At 30.7% G+C, this 14,194-nt stretch overlaps 2 protein-coding genes across 4 annotated transcripts in view; both read right to left on the bottom strand.

Moving 5' to 3' along the window:
• The window catches only part of LOC129916979 (phosphofurin acidic cluster sorting protein 2), a 95,829-nt gene extending 92,011 nt beyond the window's left edge, over positions 1–3,818 (bottom strand). Inside the window, exon 1 of one of the 2 annotated variants that reach the window (XM_055997273.1) lies at positions 3,668–3,818. The gene's annotated coding sequence lies outside the window, so the exon portion shown is untranslated. The remainder of the gene's footprint in view (positions 1–3,667) is intronic. The other variant, XM_055997274.1, reaches the window with a different exon arrangement.
• A 3,372-nt stretch (positions 3,819–7,190) lies between these two features.
• LOC129915588 (basic helix-loop-helix neural transcription factor TAP) lies at positions 7,191–11,398 on the bottom strand. Of its 2 annotated transcripts, none has more exons than XM_055995201.1 (3): positions 10,650–11,398; positions 7,568–7,700; positions 7,191–7,510 (listed from the first exon to the last, which is right to left on the bottom strand). In XM_055995201.1, the coding sequence occupies exons 1-3, from the start codon at positions 11,041–11,043 to the stop codon at positions 7,285–7,287; spliced, it is 753 nt and encodes a 250-aa protein (XP_055851176.1). In that variant the 5' UTR covers positions 11,044–11,398; the 3' UTR covers positions 7,191–7,284. The 2 variants fall into 2 exon arrangements, with proteins under 2 accessions (XP_055851176.1, XP_055851177.1); XM_055995202.1 differs by having other exon boundaries at positions 10,659–11,394.
• Positions 11,399–14,194: the final 2,796 nt, after the last annotated feature.

Genomic DNA, 14,194 nt, shown 5'->3' with positions numbered 1-14,194 from the left:
TGCGAATTGGATGGATAGTTTCATGTTATTAACAACAGTGTGATGAAACAAAATTTGTTTTTATTAAATAGCAAATTAAGTCGAGCTTTTTAAAAGATACTCATATAATAACAATTTATTTTATATACAATTTTTAATTTAATATAAAAAAAAAACTTAAAATTAATAAAAGGTGATCCGCCAGAAGTTGAGTCTGTAAATCTGGTAACAGAACAACGTGACTAGGAATCAGCATCATATTATTTTGTTTGCAAAGATGTTAAGCTTTCTGCCGAAAAAATAGTCATTTGCGGGAAATGGGGTGAGATTCTCATTTCAACGGTTTAAAAGCGGTGAGTTTGGTGTATGAGAACGTAGTGGAAAACTGAAAAACTAATTTTGGAAGGTGTTTGTGTATGGCTTTTTCATACGCGCAGTGATGCTGCCTGTGAAATCAATTTATATTGAAGGCTTTAAATGAACAAACAAATTTGGAAGCATTTTTTGACAAACATTCGCGCCAAACAAAAATTAAAGTTGAATTCCTGTTTGAAATTCTACTTGCCTTACATAAAATGTCTTTGCAAAGAATAGTCCCTGGGATAAAAAAAATCGATCCACTTCTTCTCTCGCTGTTTTTAAAGGTCGGTCGGTAGGTATGCAAAAAAAATGGGATTTAACTTTTTACTCAGTTTTTTTTAAGGAATGGATTGTGTGGTTAATCTTACAAGATTAACTTTATAATCCTATTTATATACGACACCAAATTCAGAACACTCTGTTCGATCATTTAAAATGTTTACGAAATTCTTTAATTTACAGCGATTGACTAGATTTAAAAATTATTTTTTAAATTAAAATTGATAATATTTACGAAACTATTATGTAAGATTTCGAAAGAAAAATAACAAACCTCTCGTGAATAATAACAATTTGAGAAAAATTTGAAATTTGTATCTCTTCCTAAATTAAGTTTGATATAAAACTTGATTATTAAAAACTATATTTGGAATAACATCTAATTTATTATTTTATAACCAATACAATACATACATACATTCAAGATAAAAAAAAGAACATCTAATTAAAGAATTTAGGAAAAAAATAAAATATCTAATTTTGTTATTGTTTTGCAATCGACTGGAAAAATAAGTTAACTTATTAACTTATTCTGTCAGCTGACTTTTCCCCAGATATGCTCATATTCAGGAAAATGAGTCAGGCTTCCTTCTTCTGAAATTCTTTTCTTGTTCTAAATCTGTCTAATCATTGTTAGGTTTGACAACACCAAAATGTTGCCCCAAGAAAGAATGTTCACTTTCCAACGAGATAACACTACGAACCTCGCATTTCACGGTGTATTTTGTGAAAATTAATTTTTGGTGTTACTGAAGAATTCTTAAGCTCGTTGGAACTGGGATTTGGAAATTTGGAAAAACAAAACACTGGAGTGAAAAAAAAAATCTTGATCGACGCGGCTGGAACTATCATCTGCAGGACAGTTGCATTGAGAAACCAGTTTAATATGCAACTCCAAAATTTAGTTGGCCTTAGATATAGAACAATAATTCTAAACGTGGAGGCTAGGCGACGTTTTTTTCGTAATCCTATTGGTTGAAAAATTAAAAGATAAACAGGAGTGCATTTTCAAAGATCATAAAAACAATTTTCTATTTTTTTTTTACTTAGTTGCCATTCTTGTTCCCTTAGTGTTAAGATTAAAAGGGTAATCTTTAATTTAAAAAGCTTTTTTTTTTTTGAAACCCAAAAACATTATTTTAGAGCTTAAAACCCTGTTAAATGCTAAAATTCTAGTCATTAATTGCGCATTTAATTTTTAAAAACTGGAAACAAAATAAACTAAGCTGTTTCTTTTATTTTTTGTTTATTTTAGCATTTTCTTCTTAATGAATATTACAATAGAATTCAGAATAAAAAGAGATATAAGCAATCGATTTGTTTGATTGATTATTTTTTTTTTTGTTATTCAAACTTGAAGACATTAGGAAACGACCGATACCACGATTTGTGTTTTTATTGAGATCAGCTACCTCAATTTTATAGATAGTAGTTGTGTTACGTGACGTTTTATAGCTGTTCAGAAGAGTATAGTACGAATTTGTTCTGTTCTAAACTATCTTATTTATCTCATAGCTGATCAAAAACGCTATTTGGAACAATTTAGAACAGAATTTTCTCCACTTCTCTAGTAAGAACATATTCATTGTTCTGATAATCTCTTCCTCTATTTAGCGTCGAACTACATCAACTACATCAGCTACATCAACGACTCTAAACTTCAATATCTCCGTCCCACCAGAACTCACGGATAAAATTTTAAGTATATTTACTTTAATTACTCCAACCACAAAAAATGGAGCTTTACTATTGGTTTTTAGGGTCGTCGATGTAGTAAATGTAGCAGATGTAGTCGATTTAGCTTGTCGAGAAACAGTCCCTTGGTAGTGTTAAGCTAGTATCTATTTTTTTCAATCTAGATACATTTTTTGAATTTAAAACTATTTCCATTCATCATGCATGGTAGGTAAAATTTCAAAAATTGTTCATTAATTGTATTGGTCTCTTTTGGTTTTGTTAACTTAACTTGAAAAATAAGATATCAGGAACAGCAGGAAGTACTCCCTCACATTTTTTAATAAAACACGAAAAGATTACGAATATTATCTTCTAAAAATTTTGTTAAGGCCTGAAGACAATCAAGCTATAGCAACTTCCCCGCGAGTTTTATTCCTTACGTAAGTTCAATTGTATCAGGCAATGGAAAAACGGGCATCAGGCAACCTAAATTTTCCACAAAGTTCTCATAATATTTGAACAATTTTCAAAATTATGTAGGTACTTTAATTCAGGGGCGAAATCGATAATTAAAACCGACGATTTTTGGAGCAAAGTTATTGTTTTTTGACTATTAACTATCGCGTTAGCCGATTTCGTTCCAGTTTGTTTTTTTTTCGAATTTGATAATTAAATCTGAATCAAGAATTAATATAATTGTCTATCAAGTTATTCCTAGGTGATATCGTGTTGATCTATATATGTAGCAGATAGACATAACAAAAGTGACAAGAACAAGAGAAAAGTATCTTTGCTAAGTCGCCATGAAATCAATCGATGAGGATGAATGGAAATAGAATTCATTGTTTTCTAGTTTAACATAGCCGCTTCGAGCGGGAAAAAATAAATCAAAATAAAATAATCTTTAAGAAAACAATACCTTTGACACCAAAACATATTTCATAATATACGAACTTGTGAGTTCTTGAAAGAAATTACATCGCCATTGCATAGATAAATTTATGTTAAAAGTTCAACAGCAAGTGCAAATACGTAGAAACCTAAGCCAACAAGAAAGAACTCAATAAGAAATGCACAAGAACACCACTCACCGTCGACGTTTACCACAGAATCACAGACAAAAGGCAACACCTTAAAATTGTCCAGGTTTTTTTTCCACTTAATTGCATTGATTTACTTTTAAAAGTTTACTTATATTGTTTATATTCTATTACTTAATGAAAAGAAGCCAATATTTAATGAAAAAGAAAACATTTCACATAATTAAACTTTTCTTTGTTTTTTTCTTAGCCAATTTTATTTTAACTTTTCTAATTGGATTCAAGATATTTACAAGCTGAAAAACTATACTAATTGTTATTTAATCACTTACTTTTTATGTTTTAATATTTTATAGGCTAATATTATTTCTTATTTTTGTTGCGCCAATAAAAAATAAACCGCCGAATAAACTGTTGTTAACAAATTCGATTCGATTGATTTGATGAGAGTAGTTTAATTTTTTTGTTGCTTTTTCGGCTTGATGTTTATTTGACACTTGACGTGACAGATAAAATAACGAAACATTTTCGTTAAGTTGGAAAATCAGTTCAGTGGGTAATATAAAAATGGCTGCCATATTTTAAGTTTCTGTATATGAATGATAGATGGCACTACTAGAAGAAAAAACCTTTAAGAAATAATAAATTTAAATAAAAACGGATTTTTATTGGCGGCATTGCGGTGTCTCAATTCATAATTTATCAAAGGGTTAAATGGAAAAATAGCTGCAGAGTTTTGTTATGACCTTGACCAATAATCCATCTGCATCAAAATACACAGAGAAAAAAAATAACTATTTTAATAGTGTAAACCGGGATAACTATTTTAAAGAGTCATTAGCCCTGTTCCTTTTGGGAGGTGGCAAAGTACTACTAGTAGTTTACTAGCGATTTTAAATGGAACGCACTTTCAACGAATTCAATACAAATCGTATCTACTCGGGAACAAGAGCATGAGTAGTTGTAGTAGTAAATGTACTAGATCATCTACTCATGAGTAAACTACCACCTCCAATATGGAACGGGGCTATTATTGACTATTTAAATTGTCATTATTGACTATAGTCACTTATATCTATTTTAATATTAAAATTGACTACTTAATAGTAAATTTGGAGAATACGAGTACTTCGATTGACTATTAAAATAGTCACAAATAACAATTTTTTTAACTATTTTAATATTTATTCCGATATTAACTATTTTGTTCTCAGACTGTAGAAACGAATTTTTATTTTCATCCCTTTTTCGCTTATATTTGTTTATTCGCCAAATTATGCTCTATTTAATATTTTTACAAATGTACAAATGCCATCTGTTTATCAAAATAAGAACCAATTTTTGGTTCATTAAAAATGATGCCAATACAGGACTAGGTGCGTTGTATTTGGTTTATGTGTAAAATTGTTCCTGATCCAGATCCACATGAAAAGTAAAACATGAATTCGATGTGTTCGTAGATATTTCTAACTCATTTCTCGATAATGAGGTGGAAAATCATCTCATTTCAAATTTGGAATTTGAATGGGAAATTTTTTAAATTCGAATCAGTAGCCGTTTTTTATTATCACTTGATCCATATAGATCATTAATTAAAATGTATTACAACAACTACATGAGATCTTGCAAGATCACGATTCGTGATCCTGATGAAAAGCAAGATCACGATTCGTGATCCTGATGAAAAGCAAGATCTCATGTAGTTGTTGTAATACATTTTAATTAATGATCTATATGGATCAAGTGATAATAAAAAACGGCTAGTGTTGCCAGGACCGGCTATTTATAGCCAAACCGGCTCCTTCAAGTTTTCTCTGGCTCCTTCAAATTCTGATTTCCGATTTATCAAAATTTGGCTCCTTAAGTTTTCAATTTGGCGATTTTTGGCTCCTTCAAAATTAAAAACTTTTATAATAAAAGTACTTGATTATTATGATCACGCCTTAAAAGTCTTCGAAGTAGAATCTGACAACTGACACGTCTTGATGCTGAAAAGCGCAATTGTGAATGTACCTACTTCCATTTTCATTCATATATGAGGCGTTCAGAATTATAATGGGTGAAGTCCACTTTTCTTTAGGTTGGATGTTTTAAGGTCTTAAAAATTAAGGGTTTCGTTTTATGTCAAATAAAATAAAAGAAAGAAATTTTGGAGATATCGATCTGTGAAACATTTATTTCAAAAGTTCCTTCAGTTTCTGAGAAAAAGCTTCTTTAATTTCAGAAGATTGCACAAATTTCAAATGGACTTCACCCATTATTGTTCTGAACGCCTCATATTTTATTTCCACTTTTCCACAATGTATATTTGTTTATGTTTTTTTTAACGATGTTGCATCCCTACTGGCAACACTGATTCGAATCTCATTTCGTCGAAATCAGAGATACCCAGAAAGAGATGGGAGGCTTCTGACGTCATACTGGTTTGCCTACAAGCTCGGATTGATGCTTTTGGCTAAGAATGCATGAAAAGATTGACGCTTTTGGCTAAGTATGCGTGAAAACACTGTGGTTACACTGTGTGTGTATTTCACATTTATTCTAGGATACAAACAAAATTACAACAACACGAAATAAACAAATGGGTTTTGGGGAGTAATACATATGAATGCTTCCGATCTCCTTCTGGGTATATCTCTGATCAAAATAATCTCTTTTGCGTTTTGCACTTGTCGAAACAGTCTATAACATCCAGCTAGTATATAGGATCCCATCATACATAATTCTTTCCTCATCGAGTTCCAAGCTGAGTTTTATGTTGTTTGCAATTAGCGATTGGAGGCTATACTAGTAGCGCCGCCGTAGTGGTAAACAATTGAACTGAGTTTCCAAGGTGGAAAATATAGCGCCTCCGAGACTTCACAATTTGGAAATAGTTTTGTTTACTTTTAGTATTTCCGAAAATGAGGTCAGTGTCGCTGTTCGAAACAAATTTCAATGTGCATCCGTTTTGAACTTCGCGTTCTGTAAAAACAAAAAATTTGTCGAATTGCTTTTGGACTTGAGATTTCTTACAACATTGCAGTGCTTGTTTATTCAACCTTTAGTAGCTCAGTATAAATTTTGATCACTGCAGTAGTGCATTTCAACTTTGTCAATTCTAAATAATTGCGTTTTCTCTGGGAACATTTATCTACTACTTAGTACTTAAAGCTGTTTTGAACTAGTTTTTCAATAGAGCAAAAATAGTTGAAAGCAACTTTGTACCTAAATTTGTAAATTTCCCACTTTTTCACTAGATTTTAGGTCATTGTAGTTATATGGCTTAAATGAGATTATTTCGAAAATTATCTCATTTCGTATGTCAAATCGTATAGGAAATTATTCGATTTCACATAATTTTCGAAAGTATCTCTTCCATATAGGCTGTAGTCAAAGCAGGCTACAAGGTTGACATTCAAGAAACTTATCGAGTTTAAAATAGGTATCAATACCTTGGGGCATCTTTACAGTCATTTTTAGACCCCAGATTATCTTTTGTTATCTTCTATTATCTTCGACACTAGAGGTCAAAAACTTAAGCTCTGAGTCTGATCTTCCGGTTTTATAGATGAAAGTTTTTGATGCTTACTGGGCTAAATGTAGATAAATTAGTAAGTTACTTCTGACTGACTGCCAAAGAGCTTAACATGTTTAACTTCCCCAGAAAAAATGAAGCTCTTTTACAGCTTAAAAAATATTAAAGCCATTGCAATATAATAATACAGTTTAATTTAAAAATAACAGTTTGTTTTTAATAATAACTAACCTATAGGTACAAAATTTATTTCGTAATCTTTGATTTTTAATAATCACTGATGTTAAGGAATTATGTAAATAAAGATAAATCATTATAAACATTCAAGAACACAATGGTTTTTCGAAGAGTGGTAACTCTTATTTTTTTTTTTATTTTTACATCTATTCTTCAGATTTTTCTGTTTTGCAATATATTTGTGTGCATCTTGATCTAATCCCATGATTTTTCTAGATTATATCCTGGTGAATTATCTACTTCATATGCCGAAGAGTTTCCTTGCCATGGTCTTGCAGATTCTTGGGATTCATACGAACATGTTGCAATGGGTTCAGTGTATCTAAATCCAGTTATTGTTAAATTCCCAGGTGATGATGATATTTTCTCAGGTGGATTTTTCAAATATTCTTGAAGATGACGAATGTATCCTATAGCAATTCTATAGTGATAAATTCAATGTTATTATAGCAGTGTTTTTGATATTTTATTAAATTACCTTAATGTTTCTATTTTAGAATATTTCTTTCCACTTGGTTTTGATATAGGTAGTTTAAGTCGCAATAAGTCAAAAGCTCTATTCATATCCCGCATTCTGGTGCGCTCACGATCACATGCTGTTTTTTTGTAGTCTAAACTTTCGTTTTTTTTAGATAAATCGGAAAATGGAAAACAATTTTAATTAGTTTATACTGAACCATTTTTTTAAAAATGTTATTAACATTATACAGGGTGTCCCAAAAGTAATGGATCAAACGAAATATGCTGATAGGTCAACTTTGGGACTCTCAGAATTTGGTAACTTGTTCATCCCAAATCCTTACGGTTTTCGATTTAATGCAGTTTTTGTGAAATTTCGAAAAATCCCGACTTTGCAACAGTATTTTGCTTCCTCCGCTCATAATTGATTTTTGTTTTTTACAATTTTTTCACTAAAACATTGCCTAATAATAAGAAATAATTAATTTATCAAAATATTTTTTATTTCATATGCCATTTTTCTGCAAATTAATTAACAGTTTCATGTTTTATAAAAACTCAATTTCTTTCTTTTATTTCAGAGCAACACCCTGAAAATAATTTGTATGATGTGGCACTGGTTTATTATTTTGAAAACTTAAAAAAATAAACACATTTTCTCGACTGTTGTTTGTTTATTTCTTTTTGAACAAAAGCCTCGATTTTTGTTTGTTATTTTTCTCTGAAAAGCCCTGTTTTGTTGCTTTTAAATTGTAATATCTTCAGTTCTATCTTCAACTTTGGAAACTTTTATACATTTTTGAAAACTGCAATAACACAGAAAGTTTTCAAAATAATAAACCAGTGCCACATCATACAAATTATTTTCAGGGTGTTGCTCTGAAATAAAAGAAAGAAATTGAGTTTTTATAAAACATGAAACTGTTAATTAATTTGCAGAAAAATGGCATATGAAATAAAAAATATTTTGATAAATTAATTATTTCTTATTATTAGGCAATGTTTAAGTGAAAAAATTGTAAAAAACAAAAATCAATTATGAGCGGAGGAAGCAAAATACTGTTGCAAAGTCGGGATTTTTCGAAATTTCACAAAAACTGCATTAAATCGAAAACCGTAAGGATTTGGGATGAACAAGTTACCAAATTCTGAGAGTCCCAAAGTTGACCTATCAGCATATTTCGTTTGATCCATTACTTTTGGGACACCCTGTATACACATAAAATACAAGGTTTTTATTTTAAAGATCATATCTTCTCTTTGATTCAAGTTATATCCGAATTCCTTAATGGGAAGGGAGACTACAAGATACAGGCAAGAAAGTAATCCATGAAAAAGGCATTAGAGCCTGTAATAATGGTAAGGGGGCAATACAAAATGCTAATCAAGCTAATTTCACTTGATTTTCTCTTAAATGTTTAGTTTTCCAGCTACTCCTTATTTAAATTTGACTAAAGTTTTTTCTAAGATTTGTCAACTCTTATGATTACCTCCTTATACATAGAATGTTTGTTATGGTTAAGGGCTCTATTTGAAGCTTTTTATCGACACAATAAACTTTAATGTACAGGTATTCGTATCTCAACTGCATGAAAATCAATATTAATGACACTAAGCAACTTTAAGATAAATAAATTTTGGTTCAAATTGATTTAGGTATATTATTTTGGAAACTTAGAAACTATAATATTCGATTCTCCCCCTTGCCTTGTAACGAATCATACATGATTGCTATAATTTGTAATCTGCTTTGAAGGAGATCACACTTTGTGACTAGTCAAGAAAATAAAAGTTAAACTCTTTACTGCAATACAATATCAGGTTGAAGTAATTTTAATTTAAATGAACAACATTACAACTTTTTAACTTTAAATAAATGTCTTCCCCGGCTCAATCATTTCCTCGGTAGGAGATCACGAATTTTAGTTTTTGTTACTCCCAGGTTTCACACAAAATTGTCCATCATCCTTTTAAAAAATACTTTTGGAAATATCAAATTAAATTGAATTTACTTTTAAATATAAGACACGGCGGCGAAGAATCCAATCTCGAGGATCCGACTTCAAACAACAAGGTTTTTGCTTCTGAGACTAAAGTATACCTACTTTTGCAAAGGTGTTTGGTGTGTTGAACTCGTATCAGTCAGAAATATTCTATATCCCGTCCCGTTATTTGCAAAATTTTAGAGATAATATTTCAAAAATGTGACACGATAGAGTTCAGTACGCAAAAACCTTTAAAAAAGTATAATCCAGTCTCAAAACCAAAAGAAAAATTATTTTTTTTTGACTGTGTACAGGTATTAACATTCGCTTGAAAACCTATACAAAAAAAACTTCAAGACTGATTTTCAAACTCATGAAATATAATAGACCACCATTGCATTTATTTAAAATATAATAAATTATATACATTTTCGGTTATCCTTTACACAATTATTGGAAAAATGGCAATTCTTAAAACCCCCTAAATCCATCCTAGCGTCAAAAAACAACCTACATCTGGTATTAGAAACAACAAAACATCTAAGACTAACTTTGAAAGCGAAGTTTCATATATGATGGGAATTATGAGGTAAAATAAACACAGAAATCATCAAAAATATCCAGAAAAAAATCCTTCATTAATTAATTTGAAATTTCGACCTTGAATCTTCACAACAGCTTTTCAGAAAATAAATATTTTGAAATTATAAATAAAATAAAGCTTCGTTAACTTTGCAGCATTTTAATTCACAACTCAAAGTAACATATTGCTACAAAGTGTTTTTATAATAGAAAAAACCGCTGTTCGAGTGTTCCAATTTTATCGAACAAATATCTATCAATGACTTTCAAAAAAAAAAAATCAAATAGAGACACTTCATCATAACATTTTGATGTATATATTTGAATGTAGATAATCTAGATTATGTTTAATCAAGCCATATAATAGTTTCTTAAATGAAATTTGTTTTAGCCGGTTTCAACATCGAAAAAACTCAAAATTCAGCTGTTTAAACAAAATACATACATACACAGTACCGACTTCTAAAATAAAATAGATATTTTCTTTCAATTTCAATAAGTGTCAAAAACTTCTATATAAAACAAAATTACAACCTTCCTCACCTTTCTCCAATTGCAAAGCTCTCTCCCTCCATGAAGGATTCTCTTCCTTAACAATTGTGTGCTCCCGCAAACTTGGATAATGTGTATAAAGAGGTGGTCTCACCACTTCTGGTATCGACCAATTACACACAGTTTGTGGAATGCTCATTGCACAAGGATGTGATTGCAGGTATGGATAGGATGAATGATAAGCGCTACTCGGTGCATAGTGAATATCCGGTGGATATGGTCCCGGTATAGGCTGTGCGATAGCTGCAAGCGATGCAGACGAGTAGGGAGTATTGACGCCGATTTCCAATATAACCCGATTGTCCTCACCACGTTCGTCCTCCGAAGGACCATCTGAATTAAAACTTTTTTCAACACGTTGCACTTCCGAATTCATAATAATATACTTGAAGGACTAATTCTATTATTTTTTAAAGTTAACGTCTTATACGATAGCCGATCACACTTGTGTTACTGATCTGTCCACGTAGATCTCATCTACTGACGGCAAAGAACATTAGTCTCATTCAACACCTACAACTTCTATAACAAATACAGCATCAGCCGTAGCCGTCCGATCGAAGTGACATAGCATACCTGTCTTTATTGACTTACTTATACCGATACCGACGGTGATATTATCGGGACATGTGGGGCGGCCTCTTGATTGATTTGTTCTCTCGCGCGAGTAAACAGTACTATTGGTCACAATACTAGAGCAAAAGTATCTCAAAGGCTTATACCTTCCTCGTTTACTCTGCGTTTGCGTTTGGTTTTGGATATCAAAAAATGAGTACGATCTAAATACTTTAATTTTAATTGTATTTTGTTTTCATTTTTATCTCAGCTTATCGAGCAAGACGCAAGTGTTTTCTAATAATGTATTAATGAGTATTTGTAATTCAGGGGATACAAACAAAGAGGTCTGAACTCTCTTTGGAATATTGTACGTACACACATTCAATTTAAGATCTTCCAGCATGTAGGTATGACAAATTATTTTAAAACGACTTTGGAGTTCTGGTTAAATGGAAATTTAGTTAAATTCTCATATTTCTATAAGGATCGTTAAACCTCTGATTGTAAAACAAAAATAATGTGAATTTTAATCACGATACAGTGTTGGTCAAAAGATTAAACCACCTCTGAATTGCAGGCACTATATAAATAATAAGACAGTTTACAAGGGTTTTGTTGCCGAAACAAAAAAATACTTTTCTGAAAGTTTTCGATGTGCTGAACTCGAACCCAAGGTCAAAAAAAAATTAATCAGCTCCCGTTTTTGAAATATTAGCGATAGAAAATACAAAACACGTTTTGTTGACTGATTAGACCTTATTCTTTTATATAAGGAAAATTGTTTGAACAATTGAAAAATTTAGTAACAACGGTTTCAATAAGAACTGTCAACTGTGTTCTTGCCCGAGATATCTTATAGAAACCGTTACTAATAAATTAGTCCTGATATGTCTTTATTTTTTAAAATGCCATACGAAATAAAGAAACATAATAGCTGCGTTCCTTTGTTAAGATTTATCTACTGCTTAGTACTTAAAGCTGTTTCGAACTAATTTTCAATAAAATAATAGTTTTAAGTACTAAGCAGTAAATGTTCAGTGTTTTACCACAAAGACCGGAGAATATCGATACAGCATTGAAAAATACATTTTTGTTTGTGAATTTAAGATCTTTAAATAAACTAACCTACAGAAGATTGTACCAGGGCTACCTTTGCACCTCTAAAGATACGGTATTCCTCTTTTTTCACCAAATCCACTTTCTCTCCACTTTTTAAAAATTGTCAAAAAATCCCTCTTTTTGATATTTTGGTTCCTCTTTTTTTAAATTATGAACGTTGATCAAAAAAACTGACATTTTTTTTGGAAAATTAAGGAAAAAGTGAATTATACGTTATACCTACCACTTTCAATAATAACTACTCAAAAAAAATATACGTTACTGTTGTTTATATTGATTTGATTTGATTTTTATAAGGTTATTTTTGATACATTTTTTTAAGAAACTATGCACAGGTAATGTTTTTGTATTATTCTTATTATTTTCATACAATTTTAATTTTAAGAAATTGTGTTAAAAGGTTTGTGTTATGGTTCGGGAAAGGCCCAAATGAGGTATTTCGCGTGACTGTCGACTATTATTATATATTTCTATTTTCACATTTTTTTATTGGGGCCTCTTTTTGTATCAAAATCCTCTTTCTTGGCCTCTTATTGAAAATCTACAAAGGTAGCCCTGGTTTGTACCACGTTTAGTTTTTTTTCTTCTCATGAGCCTAGTACATAGATCTTGCCAAATTTTAGCTGCCATACAGAATTCTCTCCAAGCGTAACTCGGCTTAAATTCTTGAATAGATTTTAGCTCGGCTAAATTTTGGAGGTAATTTTGTATGGGAACTAAAATTTAACTTAAGTTGCATAATAGGCTAAATACTTTAAAATGTTTAACATTTAAAAAAACATTTTAAAGCCTTCAATACAAAAAATCCCTTTTTATCAGTTAATGTTCATACCAAATACAAATATGTACCACACACTATTATGTGTGTCCAAAAATGATGTCCAACTCCGACTCATACAGAGTTTATTTTGTGGTTGTTTTTTTTTTATATTGTACCTTTTCTTATCTTTCAAACATTTTTGTCGGCGGATAAAAGTGAAACTCGATATTGTTCTATTGTTAATTCGAACGCCCTAAGCCGGACTCGTGCCATACATTCAGTTTAAAGTTAAGGTAGTCGGCTTCTGTTTCGTCAATAGGCTCTTGTGTACACAACACATCCCAAGAGTTTGCTCCTAGCCTAGATGATGTTTGTTTAAAAAAATGCAAACATTATTCAATGATGATACTTTTGAGATGAATTTAACGAGACATTCATCAAATGATGTAAAATGGTGCATCATTACAAATCGATCCGATATGCGATGCACTAAAATAAACAATGCCAACCAAAAGAAACATCATACTCAAAAAATCTACAAATGAGCGTACTTTTGTACTGAATGGGATAGAGGTAGATAAACGTTTTATCTTTATGTAAATAAATGGATTGTCAACGAACTTTACTTAGGGTATGTAGGTAACAGCTTTTTAGAGAGTATTCTAATTAATTAAAAATACGTTCCGTTGAGTGGTCAAAGTATATTAATGACACTAGGAATCTGCAAGTTTTTTTTTATAACTGCTAATGTTTGTTCAATTAATACGTTTCAAAAAAGGGTATTTTTTTCATATTTATTTAGTAGATGGCGTTTTTTCAATTTGAAAAAGTAAAGATTCTTGTGTGCAGCATCAGCATCTTAATTTTAATCTTCCACTGCAACCTGCAAGTACCTACCCTAACTAATTATAAGAGGATTGATTAATTGTACAAGGGTCGTTATCTCCTTTCTCGTTATCCATTAAAATTCTTGTTTATTAGAATTAAAATAATATTTTTGCGAAAAAAAATTAACTGTTTTAAATTTTGTAAAAAAATCATTTCTATTCAAGAAAAAAGAAATTTTTAGAAAAAAAAATTTTAAAATCGT

Source organism: Episyrphus balteatus, chromosome 3 (genome assembly GCF_945859705.1).
Source record: "Episyrphus balteatus chromosome 3, idEpiBalt1.1, whole genome shotgun sequence".
In the NCBI taxonomy this organism is placed as follows: Eukaryota; Metazoa; Arthropoda; class Insecta; order Diptera; family Syrphidae; genus Episyrphus; species Episyrphus balteatus.
This window is presented reverse-complemented; position numbering and strand designations above follow the sequence as displayed.

Excerpts from the sequence above, each read along its gene's own strand:
- LOC129915588 (XM_055995201.1), bottom strand. The coding sequence starts at position 11,043 with ATGAATTCGGAAGTGCAACGTGTTGAAAAAAGTTTTAATTCAGATGGT. Across the intron at positions 7,701-10,649 it reads ATTGGAGAAAGGTGAGGAAG|ACTACAAAAAAACAGCATGT; the intron begins GTTGTAATTTTG and ends ACGAAAGTTTAG. Across the intron at positions 7,511-7,567 it reads TCTAAAATAGAAACATTAAG|AATTGCTATAGGATACATTC; the intron begins GTAATTTAATAA and ends TTATCACTATAG.